We start from the raw sequence: 20,907 nt of genomic DNA on the forward strand, positions 1-20,907 counted from the left end.
AATGCAGACACTTGCCCTCCCCAACTTCTGCCTGCAGCCTTGGCTCCCACCTCGGGGCACTGTGCAGAGTTTGGGATTGCCAAAATGCCCATCACTCTGCACCCTCTGGGCTGACTTAGGGGACCTCCCTGTCCCCTCTCCATACTCTCAGATCCCCATCACAACACTGACCATGCTGTTATTGGGCCTGGGTCACTCATCTCTCCCCCTGACCACACTGTGCTCCGTGAGGCAGGAACCACGCCCAGTACACTGCCAGGTTCCCTGGAACCAGTGGGTGTCAATCCCCATTGCTTGGAAGGAAGAAGGAAAGTACTTATTCTGCACTGGACACCCTTTTAAGCACCTGAGATGCCTGAACTCATCATGTTTCCGACATCCCAGCAGATAGATATTGTCAGCAGTCACCAACCTTTTTGGCACCAGGGAATAGTTGCATGGAAGAAAATTTTCCACGGACCAGGGGGTAGGGAATGGTTTCAGGATGATTCAAATGCATTACATTTATTATGTACTTTATTTCTATTCTTATTACATCAGCCCCACCTCAGATCATCTAGCATTAGATCCCAGAGGATGGCGACCCCTGGAAAAAATGACGATCGCCATTTTACAGGGCAGGTGAATGAGGCAGTGGCAGAGGTGGGAACTGAACCCCCACCTGTGGAGCCCAGGGCTCTGCCCTAGTGATCTTGTAGGGGAGACAGAGCAGGAAGGAGGGAGGGTGAAAGGAGGGTGGGGATAGGCCGGTAAGCTCCCTGCAGGCAGCCTGGGTCTCCCACTCAGCACCTGGACCTGTGCTTGGCACGAGGAGCTTAATATACCATCTACAGAGGCAGACAGACAGACTGTGGGCTCTGGGCGGGCATGTCTCTTTTGCTGTTGACCATCTCAGTCCCACCTGGGCTTCCCACGTGGTGCTAGTGGTAAAGAACCCACCTACCAATGGCAGGAGATGCAAGAAATGCAGGTTCAATCCCTGAGTCAGGAAGATCCCCTGCAAGAGGGTTTAGCAACCCACTCCAGTATTCTTGCCTGGAGAATCCCGTGGACAGAGGAGCCTGGAGTCCCAGAGTGAGGGACCTGCCCAAGGCCTCTGGTCACCTGCCTGACCTGAGAGCCCCATCGTGACCCCCTGGACAGCCTTGGGAGGGAGCCGGTAGCAAAGATCTCCTTCAGCCACGAGGAAACGGAGGCCCAGAGAGGAAGTGCAGGCAGTCACGGCAGCACCTGGGCCAGAGTGCCGTCTCCCCTGCCCACCCTCCTGTCCTTCCCCCAGACCAGCGGCCACCGCCTCTGGCCACCACCCCACGGTGAGAGGCCAGGGGCCTGAGCTGAGAGGGGAGGGCTGCAGGGAGTCCCCAGGGCCTGTGCCGAGCTGGGGCAGCCCGATGTGGCAAGAGGAACGGTTGTTCATGGGGGAGGAGAGGGGCCGTCACATCTGGAGAGGCCTCAGCATCCCCCCCATCAAAAAGCAGCACCGGGCAGAGAAAACCCTTCTGCCCAGGGCTCAGCACCAGGAAAGGAAACTTACTTCAAATTTCAGCTGTTTCTTGGAGCCCGGGCAGGGTTCACCTGACTTCTCCATCCTCTTCTCATCTCCGCTGGCCAGTCCGTCTGTCTTCTCTGGAGGCAGGGCTACTGTGGGGGAAGGAATAAAGGAGCAGTCGTGAGTTGGAGGGCCCCGAGCCACCCCAGGCCCAGACCCTGTGGCTCTGTCCAGAGGCCATCCTCACCACAGCACAGCGGACCCGCTTTGCCCAGCTGCTTTGCTAGAGTCAAATCCTTCTGTCCTCTGGCCCTGTTAATGCCCAGGGCTGTCCCAGGGGAGGCCCCCTCCCAGGGTGCCTCTTCGCCAGCTGCTCAGGTTGCCCAGTGGGCCTCACAGGCCTGTGTTTTCTGTGGCCCAGAGAAGCAGCCTGAGGCCACCCACGGCATCTTTGGGCCAAAGAGCAGGTGAATGAGGACAGAGCAGAGCTTCTGGAGACCCGAGGGAGCTCTGGACCATGGCTGCTTTCTGCAGTCTCCCTGCCTTCCCTGAGAACACTGCGGTGACCTCAAGGACGCCAACCGTCTGGGCTCAGCATGTCGCACACTGGTGGGTGGTCAGGAAGGGGAACAGAAATGGGGAGTGATGGAAATGGAGGTCACTGAGGTAGGGGAAGTACACACACGTGTGTACACACACACACGCATGCACACCTTGGTATCTTCAGGAACCAGCACACCCTGGGCCTTCCATTCTGCCTCTGCTCACCTAGAAGGGCCTCCCTCTGCCAAAAGTGTTGAGTACAGGGCTCTCTGGTCCTTCCATGCCCTCCCAGGAGCAGTGGGAAGGTGGGTATGAAAAGCTGGTGGTCTATGGACAGCACTTTCCCGGGAACACCCTCAAGGGGTGCCAGAGGACAGGGCTAGGAGCAGCCATCATCCCTGAGCCCACAGCTCCATCAGATCTTGAATGTCCCATGAGACCCCTCCAGCCAGCCCCTTCTGTCTCTGCCTGATAATGGAGACTCAGGTTTGCTCAAGAACGTGCTTTCTAGAACCTCACAGCTCCTCTCCTTAGATTCCCTCAGCTTCCCTGGGGCAGTGATTCTGTTGCCCTGTTTTACAGGGGAGCAAACAGAGCCTGGTTCTCACTTGAGGAACTTTCCCCCTATGTCCAACTAGGGGTGGCCCAGGAGGGCCTGTGAGCAGCTGAGATACCTGAGCAGTGGCCCCAACCAGGGCTGGACTTTCTTGGGAAGTCAGGAGCCTGGAGATACATGTCTACCAGGCCAGGAAACCAGGTGGAGAGCCTTGTCTCTCCCCTGACCCTGTTCCCCACCATACTCACACACCCCAGCTTTGCAGACTGGGACCCAGGAGTGGCTGCTGGGGAGTGCCCCAGCTCTCCCCCTTGACCCCTGCCGTGTGGGCCCAGCAGTTATTCAAAGCCTTTCCTGGGGAGCCCTCAGAGCTTCGTGGTTGACTACACTGCTCATTGACTCACTCGGTCCTCACAGCAACCCCAGGAGGCAGGTGCCAGGATCAGCTCCACTTTCCAGATGGGAAAACTGAGGTACAGAGAGGTGAAGTGCTTTGCTAGTAAATGGCAGGGCTGGGATTTGAACCCAAGCAGCCTGGCTTGTGCTGTTGACCACTCCATGCTAGTCTTGGCTTGATTCAGCAGACTTGGTGCCAGCCCTGGAAGAGGGTACTCTCTGCTTGGGCTCTGATCCTCCCAACACTGTGTGTGGCTCCAGGCAGGTCACATAACTTCTCTGGATATCTCCGTTTCCCCAGCTATACAGTGGAGATGATAATAGTCCCTTCCCCAGGGGACCCTTGTGTGGATTCAAGGAGCTGCAACTGAAAGGGCTAAGAGCCCGGGGTCAGCACACAGGGGCCAGCCATTAGTAGTGACAGTCTGGCGAATGATGTCCCTGGGTCTCCCCGGGTGGCTCAGTGGTAAAGATTGCACTTGCAATGCAGAAGCTGCAGGAGATGCAGGTTCAATCCCTGGGTCGGGAAGATCCCCTGGAGGCTGGCGTGGCAACCCATTCCAGTTTTCTTGCCTGAAGAACCCCCAGGGACAGAGGAGCCCAGTGGGCTACAGTCCATGGGGTCACACAGAATCGGACATGACTGAAGCAATAGCACACACACACATGATGTCCCTACACATTTTCTCTTTCAGGAATCAGGAAGTGAGTAGCGAAGTTTTCGAAAAGCTGAGGCTTTTGGATGCAAACAGACACAAAAGTGTATATCAGCCTGGGTAGGAAGCCCGACAGGGAGGAAGACAAAGATAAGGATGCTCCAGCCACCAGGCCAGACAGGTGGGGACAGGAAGGCCTCCACAGTCAATGATGTCCTGGCTCCATCACAGCTCCCTTCTTGACTGAGCCTGGGGGCCGGGCTCAGTGGGATGCAGGGAGCCCCCAGATCTCCATGCCCGCACAGCAAGGCAACAACTCCCTAAAGCCGACAAGGGCTCCAGCTAGAGTCCCCATCTCAGTCACAGACCCCAGCTCCTCCCTGGTGGTTTCACAGAATGAGGCCACTGAGAATAAACCTGAAAGATCCAGGTGAGGGCATCTGGCATCCTCATGGCTGGGGTGGTTGACAAGAGGAAGGTCAGGATGCTGCCTGCTCCTGGCGTAGAGGATGAAACCAAGTCCGGCACTCTCTGCTCCTCCAAAGCAAACACCTCAGTGGCCAAGAGGTCTGGTTGTGACACCAAGCCCTGGAGAAGTCAGGTGGGAGACTGGCCAGTGACCCAAGGACAGTCAAGCACACAGCCTGCACCACCCTGACCCCTCCATCTCAAATCTACCGGCACACCGCTGGGCCAGAGCTGCTACCATCGTGGGAAGAAGAAAAAGAAAAAGAAGAAAGAGAAACAAAAGGCAGCTCCGTCTTCAAAGCTGCTGCCTCCCTCTGCCAAGGTCCTGGCTGGAGATGCAAGCCGGCGAGGCTTATCGAAACCAAACTTCAAGTTCAAAGGGAAGTTATCAGAAAACCACCTTCAGGTTCAATGTTGCCTTTCAAGTTCCACTTGATAAAACCCAAAGAAAAGAAACCTCTGTCCCTGCTCTCTCCTCCTCCGGGGCACCCCTCCCCCTGACACCCAGACAGCCCATCCTCCCTTAAGCCCTCCCCTGCCTGCCCTCCTCTCTCCTCTCCCGGGGAGGAGGGGAACCTCCCCCTCCATCCCTTATCCCCTTCATACATCTTCTCCAAAGACCAGGGTTTGTTCTCTCTTCATCAGTGGGTCCCACCCCTCAGCCCATCCTAGCTCAGAAGACCACCTGGACAGCCCCAGGGGCCCCTTCCCAGCACAAGGGGCAGGCACAGGTGGGTAGTATTACTGGGAGCCATCTGCCCTGGGGCCTGGGACCAGGAACAAGGACAGTCAGCACCCTGTTGCCCCCACCAAAGAAAGCCTTTCTCCCTTTCACTGTCCCCTGCCCAGGGGCCAGAAGAGCTGGCAGATGATCAATCAGAAAGCCGTTGCAGACCCTGGTGCCAGACGCCCGGGCTGGGACTCAGGGGCCCTGCTTCTATGTCCACATGTGAGTGAGCCCCCTGAAACTAAATGACATCAAACCACTGCCCACCCCAGCCACCCCTGTGCAGAACACACCCCCTTCTTTCCACCTGTCCAACCTCGGGCTTATGGGTAGATAAGAGAAGGGTGAATGAGGCTCAACTGCTGGCTTCCCAGGCCCCACCAACCGGAGAACAGTATTTTTGTCAGGATGGATTTTAGCACCAGACCCTGAGCCCATTCATTCCTCATCTCCTACCCTATGCCTGTTCAGCCCACAGATTTTTCCACCACCACCACCCCACCCCCACAGCCGCCCCAGAGGTGATCTTTTTGGGGAGCACAGTTTCAGGGGGACTCTGGTCACTGTTCAGTTGCAACAGTTACAACACTGCTAGTTGGAAAGCAATGGAAGGAGGAGGAGAAAAAGGAAGGGAAGGGACTGAGTGAGGAGGAAGGAAAGCCTTTCACTTAGCATGACGTATCCTTGGGTGACCTAGAGCACGGACTGGCAAACTACAGCCCGTGAGCCAAAGCCAGCCCACCATCTATTTTTGTAAATAACGTTTTACTGGGACACAGAGACACCCACATCCATTGTCTATGGTGAAAGAGTTGAGTAGCTGCAACAGCCACTCTAATGCCCACAAAGCCTGAAACATGTACTCTTCCTGGCCCTTTAAGTAAACGTTGTGGACTGTGCAGTTTTGCACACCCATGAGGATACAGCCTTGATAGGCAGAGTGCAGGCTGATTTCACCCGCTGTTCACCTGCTTGACTGGAAATCCTTGTGCAGTCCACAGCCTGCCCAACCATACACAGCAGCCACAGAAGAAAGAAAATGTCAACTCTGCTTTCTTAAAACCAAGTCTTGACTCCAAAGAGTCTGGGGCAGCGTGCGGAGCTCCTTCCCCGTGGAAGCGGTCCCCTGTCCCTCCTCTCACCACGGCCATGGCCATGAGGAGCCAGCCGGCCGGCTGTGTTTACCAGATGATGGCTCTGTCCCACATTAGCTCCCAACCTGGCATCTCTCCACCCCCAGCAACTGCCAGATTAAATGCATTACTTGACCATCTTCACCCGGCTCCCTTTGATGTTCCCTTCTCAAGCTTCAAAATACCTTTTGGAGGGAGATCAGACAGCATTAAACAGAATTACTAATTAATTAAGCAAAGTTAAATTTTAAACACTGTTTGTTGTGTTAGCCAAAAGCCTGAACAGAACAGACTTTTTTCCTCCGCTGAGATCAAAGACAGTCTCTTCCCTCTCCCCTCCCCCAGTTTAAAAAGGGGGTAGGGGTGGGGAGGAAGAGAGGGAGAAAGAAGAGAGTGTTGAGTACCTCCAGGGAGAATAGGAAATAACCTAAATGGGGGCAACTCTGATCATGGGCCCCCCATGAACCTAGTGGGAGGCATCCGAGGCTCCCTTGGAACCTCACGCTGTGAGAGCCACGGTCACTTTCTTGGGACTGTTTAGCAGTGATCCAGGGAACAGGATGGCATAGCCAAGCCAGCCAGAGCTGTTGACAGCTGGCGCCGCCCAAGCAGTATGAGAAGAAGAAGGGCTGTGAAACGAAACAGATCCACCCACCCGAGACCCCACCCTCCTGAGTAGGATAAGTGCCCCAGGGCTCCTCCCTTGGGTTTGGGGTCAGGGTCACTTGGGGTCGTTGGGAGACTGGCTCTGAGAAACCGACAACGGTGCAAGGTACACCTCGGGGGCGCCATTCATATGCCGGACATTTTTGATTGTGTATTGTTCATGACAGATGGACAGATGGCAGAAAGGTGTCTTGAGGAGGGGCCCCTTTTCCCACTTTGCACAAACGCATTTGTTGCTGGCAGAGGGCTGTCTAAACTCATTCAGTTTGAAGTCCTCTCTGGGATTTTCTGATAATGATGGGAACCTACCATGTCCACGCAGCCAGAATGCAAGTTTCTCAAGAGCTGGCCCTGCTGGCTACTGCCCCGCGGCTGCCCACAGTGTACCACACGTGCACAGAGCAAATATTCCATCCCAGAATGACCCACTGCACCAAATCCCCCAGGTGGATAGAACACAGGCTACGTAACACTGTGAATTCCGCTGTGGTTGGGAATGGAGTGGGAAAGAGGGCAGTTTGAAAGGGGTAGGTCCGTTCTGAATCCCAGACATCGGTTAAAATCCAAACCCTGGATGATATCAGCAAATGCCAGCTTATTTTAACACAATCCAGAAGGGCCTGGTAGATATTAAACTTTGAAAGAAGAGACAAATTTGAAACACGGTATGATTAAGTCAGCCCCACCAAAGACCAGAAATGACTAAGCCGGAAGGCCTGGCGGACACCTCTCTGGTTAGCCTGGTTACCTGGCAGGTTCTTCTCAGTTAATAGAACGTAAGATTTAACACAAGCCAGAGCTTCCTGGCTGGAGTTTGGACACTGGCCTTAACATACCCACAGGCCTTTCTCAATTGTCCACGTCCAGATTATCTGCCACAAATATTTTAGGCTCAGGGTGGCTTGCCAGGATGTCTCTGACTCCCCAACCCTTCAAGAGCAGCTGTTAGAGGGAATGCAGATGAATTTTAATATTAGCCTATGCCAAATATAATTAGGAGGGTAAATCTGCTGCCAGTAAAAAGAGAAAGATATCGTATGTGCATTCCAGACCAAATGGTTTCTTGCATTATCTACATGAGGCTCTCCTTGGAGCACGAGCGTCCTAGAGACACACAAATGTGTGTGTTCTTGCACACAACAGTGGCTTGTCTGGGGGTGCTGGTGAAGTTAGTGGGTACACACATTATCCCATTATGTCCTCTTAATATCACCGTGCAGGGTGTGGTACCGCCTGCATTTTACAAGAGGGAACTAAGTGGAAGAAGGCAACTTGATGGAACCATCTCCCAGCCCCGTCTCTCCACAGAGCCTGTCTTCCCTGCCAGGAACACTCTGTCTCTCAACACCTGCTCCTCCTTCAGGTCTCCAGGTTAAATGTCCCCATCTTCTGAGAAGCATGCCCTCCTGTGCTCCGGGGCTGGGTTAGGTTTCCCTGCCCTGATTACACTGCCATCATCAGCACTTGTGTGACTGGATCTTTCTGCTGCAGCCCCAGCCTGTCACCCTATATAGGAATGTATCATCATCGTCATCAAAACGCAACAACCAGCAGCAGCAGCAGCAGGATGTGAGCACAGAAGATGTAGAAAGAGAACGAAAATCCCCGTTTCCTGCCTCCGCAGCCACTGGTCTGTCCACTCCCTCACAGGACAATGGGTAACACCTGTTCCTGCCTGTCCCGCAACCACGCTCCTCTTTCTGATAATAGCATCTGGGTTTTCTCCAGTGGGCCGCCCCTCCCCCAGCTCAATCCGTGTGGTTTATGGGGGCACTGATCCCACTCCAAGCTTCCTGGAAGCACCCAGACCCGACTAGCTTATTTTATCCTGGTGGCCCTGTGTCCTCTCTCTAATGCCAAAGGACAGTTGTTCGTGAAGCTGATGAGGTTAAAGTTGCTGGGCCTCTGACTTGCACGGGCTCCTTCCAAGTTGGAATGTGTGGATGTGGTTGGTTGTTTTTGTGATGCTTTCAAAATTAGGTATTCTATCCTCGCTTGGTTAAGAATGCCGTCTCTTCCCATTCTGACTTCCCGCCCGTCCCCTTGTGTCATGTGGTATTGGAGTGAACACAAGCATTTCTGGAATCGAGCTAAGGGGAACTTGAATTGGGGATATATTTATTTAGGTTTAGTGAGAAATAAATGCATAGTAAATAGAAATATGTAAATACATATATTTGAAGAGAATCGTGTATTCTTTCCCTTAAAAAAGACAACCCCCAAACTGGATAAACTTGGGTCCCACAAATCTAGACCTACCCTGGTCTAGAATCAAGTAAGAATCAAGCTTTTGCAAGAAATAATGGACTTCGGTGCTATCTTTCACCTGTGATGGCTCAGCTCATAGGATATGAGGACTCAGAGCCAGGTAGTCACCTTGGCCATCTTAATGGAAGACACTAACAGAGGGAAAATGGAGAGATGACGGTGACAAAGAGAGAAAATGAATGAATGTGTGTGTGTGTGTGTGTGTGTGTGTGAGAGAGAGAGAGAATGACATGGTTTGAGCTCCTAGATTAACCAGCCCTTCTTTGGCCAGATCTACCTTAGGATTTTTTGATTCTATGAGCCAGATTAAAAAAACAACATTTATTTATTTATTTGGCTGCACTGGGTCTTAAGTTGTGGCATGTTGGATCTAGTTCCCTGACCAGCAATTGAACCTGGGACCCCCTGCATTGGGAGCCTGGAATCCCAGCCACTGGACCACCAGGGAAGTTCCTATGAACTAGATCTTAAGCAAGTTCAGGTTGAGTATCCAAAAGACCCCAAAGAATCCTGACTTAACTCTCCATCACTTGGAGCCCTTGCTTTTCAGGAAAAACAAAACCACCACCAACACATAATTGACCGAATGCAGTACTCTCGACGCTGGCTTCCAGCAGTTTCTGCCAGTGGGTGTCTACCCCTTCGAGGGTCTTTTTCTCCTCACTCCTGCTTCCCCAGGTTACATTTTTCTGTAAGTAGATTTTATTTAAGGGCCAGTTGTGACTGAGGGGAAAGAAGAAAGGGGGAAAAAAACCTTCCCAACAAACAGCGTTCTGGCCTTTTTTTCTCATCAGAGCATAAGGTTGATGGCCATTCTGCTTTGAGGTTTGAATAGGATTGAGACGAAACATCTGTTGGGGGAGGGAGGGGAAAACGCCAGGAGAGGGAGAGGAAAAGGGAAAAAAGCCTTCTTTGGGCTAAAAATATTATGTCCCTGCCACTCTCCCCCGATCCCCGCCCAAGTTAAAACATGTGATGAAATTCAACTTTTAAAATCTAACCCCGAGCTACTTGAAGCTATGAAAGCCTCCTCGGTATCTGACACAAGTCAGAATTTCCACTGTTCAAGCTGAGCTTTTATGAAGAACAGACTTGAGAGAGACTGCTGTCACGGCTGCGGCCCGGGCTTCTGGGGGGACTGCAGTGGACTGGAGTCGGGGCGACTGACACTCGCCGGCAGGACAGGCTCTGAACTGAGGGAGAGGAGCCAGCGGGGTGTGGCCCGCCTGCCCCCTCCATCTGGGGGTCCCTGCTGCTCGGCAGTGAACTCCCCTTCCTCCCAGACTGACGGGAACCACCGGCTGCCCCATCGATTGAGAGCCTTGCCTGGGACTCCAGGGCTCTGGTGGAGCTGTCTGTGGCCTCTTCCTGAGATGTCCCCTCCCTCTCTCTGTCTTTCTCTCTCTTCCCCAGCTGCTCCCTGAACTCCGGACTTGGTGTCCATCTGTCTCCTCCACAGCCCTACCTGCATGTCACACAGGCCTCTTGAAGCCAACACATCCAAAAACAAAAGACATCGTCACCTGCTGAAACCGCCACCTCAGAAGTGAACGCTCAGAAGTTCCCGAAGCCCAATCTCTAAGGCGTCCCTGGGGCCCCTTTCTTTCCCGCACCCCCGTCTCCCAGCCTTACCACCCCACCCCCAAGGCCCCTCCACGTCTCTCCAGCCCCTCAGCCCCACTAGGCCGAGGCCATCACCTCTCCCCTGCACCATCGCAATCGCCTCCTGTTCTCATTGCTTCCCCCCACCTCAGAATGACCCGGCCTTCACAGAAGCCACAGTTCGCTGGTGAAAAGGGAAGTCAGAATCTGGCACTCACCTACCTCAAACTTGCCAGCAGTCTCTTCAAAAGCAGCGTGAGATCCCAGCCCGGGGCCCCACCCTTGCCGGCTGCCCCCCCCACCCCCCTGGTCTCTGGCTGCCACCTGGGCCTCCCTTCTGTGTCCCCCAAACCCCACAGCCCTCCCACCCTGGGGCTCTCCTCACTCCTCTGACTGTTCACCTCACATCTGCTCAGGGTGGCTCCTTCCTGGCACCTGCATCTCGGCTGAAATGTCACCTCCTCGGAGAGGCCTGTCACCCTCCACCTTCCCTGGGTTTTACCTCTTCACAGAACACCCCTCCCAGAACCTTGTGTGAACCCGATTATCAATTCTCTACCTGCCTCCCTCGTGCCAACACCCTCACAGAAAGGCCCACCTACCTTGTCCGTGGCTGGAGCCCAAGGGCCTAACAGGGCCCCACACCTGCAGTAGGCACTCAGCAAATGTTAAAACATGTTGAGTGAAGAATAGACTGTCCTCAGGTCTGCTGTGTGACCTGAGACAGGTCATGCCCCTCTCTGGGCCTCAGATTTCTTACTACAGATGAAGGGGACAAAAGGCCTCCAAAGGGCTCCTTCTCTCTGTGAAGGGTTGACATTTCCCACCTGGGAGCCTCGATGGGCTGGAGGGGGGCACATGGGGCTTTCCTGGGAGCTGGACTCCAGTGACTTCCTGGTGTTGGCTTCATTCTTCAAGAGAGCAAAGTTGGGCCCTGACTAACAATTTTTTTGACTTTACAATGGTACAAAAGTGATACACGACTGTACGTGGAATCGCAAATCTGGATCTTTTCCCAGGCTGCCGATATGCAGCACAACTCCTCTTGTGATGCTGGACAGAGGATCCCAGCCCCTAGTCAGCTACGTAATCACGAGGGTCAAGAACCCATACACTTACAACCATCCTGAACTCAGACAGCCAAGCTTTTTTCACTTCCAGCACAGTATTCAATAGATGACATGAGCTACTCAACACTTTATTATAAATGGGCCTTGTGTTAGATGATTTCACCCAAGTGTAGGCTAATGTAAGGTGGGCAAGCCTAAGCTATGATGTTCAGGAAGTCAGATGTATGAACGCACTTTCAACTAATGATATTTTCAACTTACAATGGGTTTATTGGGACATGACCCCATCCTAGGGCTTCCCAGATGGTGCTAGTGGTAAAGAATCCACCTGCCAATGCAGGAGACATAAGAGACACGGGTTTGATCCCTGGGTTGGGAAGATCCCCTGGAGGAGGGCATGGCAACCCACTCCAGTATTATTGTCTGGAGAATCCCATGGACAGAGGAGACTGGCGGGCTACAGTCCATTCGGACACAGAGAGCTGGACACGACTGAAGCGACTTAGCACGCCTGCACGACCCCATCCTAAGTCAAGGAAGATCTGTTTTTATTGAGCACTATGGCATGCCAGACTATGTCACGCACTGGGAGTGGAAGGAGACATTCAGAGATTCTAATAGGATTAAAGAAGCTTTGAAAATAGGCCGTCTTTGATCTGGACTAGTAAATAATTACAAACACCAGTTGGCTCTTCTTCAAGAAAGAGGAACCCACGAAACAAGAGTCAGGACAGCTCACAGACACTGGCATACTCTGAACCAGCGCTGCGCTCTGGGCTTATATAAATAACCTCGCTGTTACAGGCCCTCAGAGGAAGACGTGCTATGTCTGCCCCTAACAAGAAAATGAAGCACAGAGAAGTTAAGTGACTCTCCTAAGATCACACAGTGAGCTACAGTACAGCCAGGCTGGATCTGGGGTCTGACTCCAGAATAAAGGGAGAAGGGTGCCTCTCGTGTACTCCCATGGGGTGGCAGGAAGACCAAGTTCGGGCCATGCCAACCGGGACAGGCCCTGAGCTCACAGTGGGACTGCTTTGCCCTTGGCTGTCAGTCCCAACGCCACTGCTCTGCTCCACACAACTCCAGGCACCTCCCCTCTTGGGCCAGAGAAGCCGAGACCCCTGCAGACTCTGCCAGGTAACACCTGGGCTAGGCCAAAGCAAGGCCTGTTTGTCAGCAGCCCTGGGGGCCTAGAGGGGGTGCCAGGCACCAGAGGGAGGGGCTGCCCAACTCACTTTTGGTCCTTAATAAATGCACGACCAGCAGGCAGAGATCTGTGGACTCAAACTTTCTATGGAAGATGCCGAGCTAACGCACTCTGCCCACTTTCACCTCCAAGCAACGAGGTAGAAAGACAAGAAACAGTCATGATGTTGAGGGTTAGTGGTCAGAGGCCAAGGGTGAGAGGTGGGAGTGGGCCAAGATGCTGGGCAGGGATGTGGCCAGCACTAGGTGGGGGGAGAGAGGGGACGTGGGGAGAGAAGAGGCCTGTGAACATCTGCAGGTCCTTCTCCCCTGAAGAGCGCAGAGCCAGAGTTCAGTCTACGCTGGGTCGAGAGGACACCTCCAGACACAGGGCTTCCTGGAGCCCCTGACACCCAGGTCCACCTCAGGCCACAAGCCACAGGCTGCCACCACCTGTCGTCCTGCCCAACTGGGGAGGTGGGGACCTCAGGTGGGCACTGGAGTGAAGGGTGGGGTGACCCTCCCCAGTCCTCAGCGCCCTGCTGGGTCAGCAGAAAGTCGGAGGAGGGGTCCTTTCCCCTCCCCCTACAAGCCGCAGGTCCCGCCTGCTGCGCCAGGACAGCTCTGGAGCGCGGGACTTTTCATGCTTACTTTGTTCTCTCCACAGTTCAAAAGGAGCTCGCAGTCCTAGCCCTCACTCCGGGCCCAGCCTTAATCTCCCATCCCTCGAGCTCCCAGCTGGCCAGTTAAGGCAGTTAAGACCCTGGATTAGGGCCGGCTTTACATAACAACGCTGGAGCTAAAGCCATCCTCTCCTGGGATGGCTAAAAGACTTCTTTTTATCTTCACGCCTCAGATGGCCTTTTTTCTCCCTTAACAGCCCTCCAGCCAGCCAAGAGGCAATGAACTTGGCCAACAGGAAGACAAAGAGGAGATTCAGGATTCGGCTTGCTCTCCCTTGGCCCAAGGCTCAGAGGGATGCCCACAGCCCCAGCTCCAGGCCAGGTAGGTGGCTGCTTCGTCGTGGCCAGGATGGGGCAGCGCCCACCAGGCCTAGCCGTCCACAGCCACGTCCATCATCGTGGGAGTGCTGCCTCGGACCCGGCACCCGCGGTGGCCCAAGAACCACAGGCGGCCGCTGGGGCCAGCATCCCTTCCAAGAAGCCTCAGTGGCCACACAGGCAGGCCCAGAGCAGCCCAGCCCTACTGCCTTATTTACTTATTGTTTTCACTTTTTAATTCTGTTATTAGTCTTTTGCTTCAAAGGAATACATGATCACATTCTTCTTGTAAAAGTTGAAACATTAATTACAGCTAATACTACAATCCTCTGACCACGCTTTCCAATTTTAATCTTCTCCTCCCCTGTTCAGAAGGAACTACTCTTTCTGTCTGTTTAAGCTTCTAGCTACACAATTCTATACATACATATGTGGTCCACATTCATACACACAAGGAAATACAGAGTGCTGTCTGGTACCCTTTGTTACATAAAAGGTAATTAACATACTATCTATAACACACTGCATCTTTGAGCAACCTGGTCTGTCTTACATTCTGTGCTCTGTATAAGGTTTTGTTGAAGAAAAGGGGCTGGGAACTTGACCACCAACAACCTAGTCTAATCCCTAGTTGGAAACTGAGTCAGGCTTGTGGCTCCCAACTCCTCCTCCCCCCACCACCAATGGTGGTACTGATATACTTGGACGCTGTCAATGACTGGCAAGGTGCCCAGTCGAGGCACCTTCGAAACTGTCCTTGAAGCCTGACCTGCAGCTGGTGGACCACAGGGATGGACCAAGTGCCACCAACATCCCCACACTTTCTCTGACAGGAGCTGGGACTCTCAGGCACCTCCTGTTTATCTCCCCTCCATCAACCAGTGTTTCTAAGTGCCACCCCACAGCAGTTTATCCTCTCTACAGGGTGCCCACATTCTCTGCACATCCGCGGAGCCCACACCCCCATGCATCGTGTTAGAGACGGAGGAGCCTGGCCAAAAGCCATAGCGAGTCTCTGTAGGAGCAGGAGGGGAGCGGGGACTTGGAGACAAGCCTATGGGTTCCTCAGCCAAGGGCTCCTGCTGCTGCATCCAGCAGCGCTCACACTATGGTCAGAGGTTGGACAAAGCCCCCTCCACTTCCGAAGAGGAAGATTCCATGGGCATTTCATGTCTGCAGGGAAAGATGCCTCATGTGAAACCAATTACATGATTTCAGGCTGAGCCTCAGTGGCCAGAGAAGTGCCTCATTTGGGGCAGTAACCAGGGACTCAGCAAATGATGAAAATATAGACAGATGGTGAGATGAGTGAATGACAACTGGAAGATGGTTAAATGGGTTAAGGAATGAGTGATAGATGAGGAAGAGATGGGCAAAGGATGGATTATGGATGACTGGGTGGTAGATAAGGACTGGCCGGATGGGTGAAAAAGAGTAGGTAGATGAATGAACAGGCAGTGATGGAAGGATGGGTGGGTGAAGGATGGGTGGGTAACGGGTGGAGCAAAAGATGGATGGATGAGCGTTGGATGGGTGGGTCAGGGATCACTGGGTGGATGATGAGTGAGTGATGGGTGGATGAATGGATAGGTAAGTGGACAGGTGGGTACTTGTACGGCGAGGGATGGATGGAATAGATGGAAGGATGAATGAATAAGAGGATGAGCTTGCTAAGTTACCAGGTGACTGAGCAAATGAATAGAAAATGGAATGAGTGCTGACGCCCATGTAATCCTTGTCTGGGGTCACCTTAGCCCCCAGATCCTACATCCTGCAGGCCTTTACCTGACTCCCCAGATCAACTCTAGGCACCAGGTGCTGGCATCTCTCCATGGAGCCAAGGATGACAGCTAAGGCTTGGGGAAGCCCAGGGAACAGTCAGAATCAAAGCCACTGAGCCTGAGTGTAGCCATCAGATCCAAATATGCTCAAGAGAAACACCCTAGAGTCTGTCCATGTGCCTCCTTCTCCTTCTATATTGGACCTGCTTGAATTTGAGCAAAGTCTGAGAGATACTAGGGTCCCAGGCACCCTCCAAATCCTGGGCCGCAGAGTGAATCTCTCAAAATAGTGCTTCTCAAAGTACAGCATGTACACAAGTCATCTGAGGAGCCTATTACAGGGCAGACCAGATTCAGCAGCCTAGGTGGAGCTGAGGAGTCTACATTTATCACAGCTCTCAGGCCCGATGTGGCCACAGTCCTTGGGTCTTGCCAAGGCTCCCCTCCAGAACTTCCTGGCATGGTCTACTCTCCTTTCAGGGCCCTACAGCCCTTCTAAGACCTACATTTCCCCTCAGAGACCCCTGCCAGCCCCTTGTCCCAGTTCCAGAGAGAGCTTTACTGTACAAAGAGTCACTCAATCATGTCTGACTCTTTGTGACCCCATGGACTATAACCCGCCAGGCTCCTCTGTCCATGGAATTCGCCAGGCAAGAATACTGGAGTGGGTTGCCATTCTCTTCTCCAGGAGATCTTCCCCACCCAGGGATCAAACCCAGGTCTCTTGCATTGCAAGTGGATTCTCTATTTTCTGAGCCTCCAAGGAAGCACATTTGTTGCCCAAAGGCTGTACCAGTTCAGCAGTTCTCTCCTCTAATTCTGAGTGGAAAAGGGAAATGCTATCCCTTTCAGCAAATGCTTTCATATGCTGTCCAGTCATTGTACCAGCTTAGGGAATTGAGTAGGAAGAGGCCCTCATTCCCATTCTACAAGTATAGAAACAGGCTCAGAAAGGGGATGTGGCTTCCTAAAGTTAAATTAGTACACCAGTGGCCCCCAACTCTCTACTTGAGTGTCCTAATTCTTTCTGCAATGCACTGCTTCCTTGAAGAAAGAAAGGAGTGAGAACTACAGAGGAAAGTGGTGAGGGGTTGGGGCTCTGTTGATGTGTGTGCACACCTGTGCTCCAAGTGTGTGATGTGAATGGAGAAACACAAGGGTTGCTTCATACAGTGCATACTACATGCCCAGCCCTGCTTGAGAAGCCTGAGTGGCCACTCCCCCGCAGTGGGGAAGGTGAGGTCAAACAACTTGTTCAAGACCCCATGGCTAACACAGAGCAGGATATGAGCCTGGGTGGCCTGAATCCACTGCCAGTGAGGACCAATGAGGTGCTCCACTTCCCTCTTGCTCCTCACCCCATCCACCCCTAGTGCACCCCCCACAGAAAGTTCTGTCCTCCTCCTCCTGGTCTGCAGATTTTCTGGAGGGTATGCAAGGTATAAGGTAGACCAGATGGTCCTTCCCCACCTCACTGCCCTTGGGAAGAAAGTAATAGGTTCTGGTACCTTCTAGCCGAAAGTCTTCCTCTTCCTCCTCGCTGAGCGTTTCTCTGAAAACTTCACCCACAAGCTCCTAGAGGAAGACAAAGCAGGAATATTAAAGAAGTATTGGAGTCAGGTAGGAATCTGGCATCCTTACGGTCAAGGTGGCATTGTGAAGGTGTGTGTGGCTGGTCACAAAGAAGCAGGGACCCTGTTCTCATTCTTCTGATGGAAATTTAGGTCAAGTAGGGAGAGCCTAGGACACTTGTAAAGTTCATTACTGCACTGCTTTTTAGAAAGTAAGTTTTTCTCAGCCTATTGCCTGCCACGAAACATTACACAGGCTCACACTTCCCACTTGGAAAGGGAGATCCACCCTCCACCTAGGAAAATGACAAAGACAAGCTCAGAAAATGTCCCTCCTCTACCCCTCTGGGCCAACCCGATAGACTCAGGACCAGAGCCACCCCTGTGGGTCCCTAGAGGAGACCTCAGTTTGGATCCTTCCTCAGTGAGAGGGTCCCAGGCAGGTGTCTTGATGAGTTTATAAAGAGGACCTGGTTTGCTGAAGGGAGCACTCCCTCAGCATAAACCCAGCTGTTAACATATACCCAAACTTGACATAATCCCTTAACATAAACCCAACACAACATCTTCAGCACAACATCTAGGAACCTGTAGGCTCTGCCTTTAGCTGACCTTCAGTCATGCCTCCCACATCTCCCCCTTCCAGCAGCTGGCCTGATCCTTGCATATGCCTTGCCTTGGTCTGCAGGCATGAGTTTAAAATGTCCAGTAACTCATGCCATGTAGCAGAGCTGCTCCCAATCAGCCTGGTCAGGCTGCCACCCACGTATTGTCAGGTTGGCAAGGGAAGTTAGTTAGGTCTGCAGACTGGGAAATGTCTGGGATATCAATAAAGATCCCATCTATCTGATCCCGCTCCAGTAGGATGACTCTAGATACGGAGGAGCCCAGACTAGTGCTTGTCAAACAGCTTCTGTATTTATTGGTATTCTGCCAAGAGGAGTCATGAGATCAAAAGAGATTGTTTTAAACAAAGTTAAACAAGATCCTTTGGGCTTCCCAGGTGGCTCCAGTGGAAAAGAACCCACCTACCAATGCAGGTGATGTAAGAGACACAGGTTCAATCCTTGGGTTGGGAAGATCCCCTGGAGGAGGGTGTGGAAACCCACTCCAGTATTTTTGCCTGGAGAATCCCATGGACAGAGGAGACTGGTGGGCCCCAGTCCATGGGGTTGCAGAGTCAGACACAACTGAAGCAACTTAGCATGCATGCATGCAAACAAAACCCTTTACTGCAAGACTTACTATGGTAACAGACTGCAGATACCCAAGCAGTAGCTCATGCTGTACCCCTCAAACCTATTTAGACCAGGATGCTTTTTTCAAAAGCATCACATGAGATTTATGTTCTAAGGAACCCACGTTGGGAAATGTTCCTCTTTTGGGGGAGAGATGAGGTTTGGGTGTGGGGGGAAGGGTCACACTGCTTTCTCTCTCTTAATGCCCACAGTGATGCCATGGCAGTGCTTCATGAACCACAGAAAGAGGAGCAACAAAAAAGCCTCAACTTGGCAGCTCTTGCCAACTTCTCCTTTTGAAAAAAAAAAAGTATAAAGAAAAAGAAAAAACACACTCTTCAAAAATTAGAAGGAAAAAAAAAATCCTGCTCTGGAGATGCTTAAGAGAAAAACCAAGAGCTCGCCTCTATTAACAAAAGAAAAACAATGCTTTGTATAGCTGATCTTATCAATTGGACACAGCTGGCAATAAGTCTCGTGTGTGTTTTTTTAAAGATGGACAGCTAACGTTTTATGGATTAGAGGTGGTGTTCTCTGTTCTCTTTCTTCTTTCAAATCATTCTAGGGCATTACACACCCTTTCTTAGACGTTGTTCAAATGTGGTCATTCAGACTGCTGGTGTCCCATGGACTTCAAAACCAGGCTGCATTATTCTTCAAGTCAGGATGTCTTCTCTCTCTCCTCCTCCGCCAATTATTATAATCACTGAACACTTCCTGGGCTTGTAAACTGGCTGTTTGTGTTAACAGAGCTGGAGCTGACAGGGAAACTGGGAGATGGTGACAGGAAAGGGCTGCACTTGGCTGGCATCATTAGATGGCTGGGATGCCCCGGCAGCCAATTAAAGCCGATCTTTCATGCCAGAGAGAGACGGATGCCGCTTCTCCAGAAAGGCTGGCAGGCAGTGCTTCCTCACAGGAGTGGGGTGACCGTCTTCAAGGGAAGCACAGACCCGCGTGTGTGGAGGCCCAGTGGAGGCTGGGAGCTGGCGCTGACCTCTGAGCCACCCTGACCGCTCCTGGCAAGGTGGACAGGACCCGTGAGATGGAAACTTCTGGGCACTGGCATCTTTTTACTGGCATACTCGGAGGAGTTTAATGACTCCAAACGTCACTAGCAACAAAGCAGCCTTCTGGAAGAAGCCCCATAACGATGCCTCGCACCCACAGTCATCACTCGGATGACGGCTTCAACGTTCCCTGAGAAGAACTGTCTGCTGAGCGGGCCTGGCTCTCTTGACATATTAAAGATACGTCTTTGCATATGAAAGCAGAGTTCTGGCAAGTTCTGGGGTTGGTCTCTTCCCACTAAACCTCACTCTGCTCTGTGTAACACATCGACAACTCCTCAGCACTGTGGTCTGCTAACACCCAGGGCCGTGCAGCTGCTCAACTATGGCAAACATTCATTTCCTCCACTGACCCAGACAGCCTAGGGCCTGGGGAGTGTGGTGTCTGTGGTCCTCAAGCTTTGAATCACCAGGCCAGAGGCCACATAAAATGTTGAGTCAGACACAGGATCACATCCTGCCTCCGTGGCCTCCCTTGCCCTGGATGTGGGGCCAGCAGCTGCCTTCTGGGAAATCTCAAACTACTTACCTGTAAAATGGGCACAGTGATAAACCATTAAAAAATCAGCTGACACTTACTGTGCATTTCCTATGTGCCAGGCACTTTATATTTTCTCCCTTTATCATCATAACAGCCTTGCTCATGAAATGCTCATAAAAATGATGTGCAAATTTTAAAGTGAAAGGTATAATTGTTACTGTTTTCCTACAAAGTGCCTCAACCCTCAAGGAATGAGATAGGAAAACAATACCAATGACAGTCACTCACATCCCCAAGCCCTCATGATATATATGAGGTACTGATCAATTGGGATATTCACCAGAACCTCCAGAGAATGGGGTTCCCAACAGTCCTGTGGGTTTAAATGAGAAGGAGCCTCTAAGAGGTGAGGAGACCCTGCGGTGGATCATCAGCAGAGCCAAGACTTGAGCCAGCTCCTTCAGGTGCCTGGCCCAACCTTGCACAGTGGAATTGGGGCTCCCATGGGCACAGGGATGGAGGTGGCCAAGAGTCCTGGCACTTGCTGGGGACCAAGAATCATGCTTAAAGAAGTGCAGAAAATCAGCCCAGCCAGCAGCTCCAGTGTGTCAGAGACCAAACACTCCCCTCTGTCCTGCAGGACTCAAAGGCCCCACGGCTCCTCCTCACTAGGCTTGGGACAGGGCCAAGTCTCAGCCAGGAGCCTTCCTGCAGGATGGTCCTAAGGGCCTGGCCCCAAACCCTGCATGCAGGGCTCCTAGCCATGAGTCCCGGGGGGCCCCAGCACAGAGGATGCAGGGCACAGAACTGGTGCTGCTCAGACCTTGGTTCAAATTCCTGCTCTATGTGGGTGAAGGTTTATCTCCAGTGTTCCTCAGTCTTCCCATCTCTGCATAGGGATGAGAGCAATCATTCTGTCTCAGAGCAAGTGTGAGCCATTGCACGGAAAGTACTTAGCATTACATCTGATAGCATGACTGGGGCTTGACATACAGTGGTTACC

The 20,907-nt window shown here is 52.4% G+C and overlaps 1 protein-coding gene across 1 annotated transcript in view; it reads right to left on the bottom strand.

The window, feature by feature from the left end:
* Positions 1 to 20,907, bottom strand: part of NKD1 (NKD inhibitor of WNT signaling pathway 1) — a 92,651-nt gene that overhangs the window by 11,924 nt on the left and 59,820 nt on the right. Inside the window, exons 4-5 of the mRNA XM_040253460.1 lie at positions 17,053 to 17,119; positions 1,535 to 1,641 (exon numbers count right to left, since the gene is read on the bottom strand). Of these exons, the coding sequence (XP_040109394.1) occupies positions 1,535 to 1,641; positions 17,053 to 17,119 (174 nt within the window). The remainder of the gene's footprint in view (positions 1 to 1,534; positions 1,642 to 17,052; positions 17,120 to 20,907) is intronic.

This window comes from Oryx dammah, unplaced genomic scaffold (genome assembly GCF_014754425.2).
Source record: "Oryx dammah isolate SB20612 unplaced genomic scaffold, SCBI_Odam_1.1 HiC_scaffold_13, whole genome shotgun sequence".
Taxonomy (NCBI): domain Eukaryota; kingdom Metazoa; phylum Chordata; class Mammalia; order Artiodactyla; family Bovidae; genus Oryx; species Oryx dammah.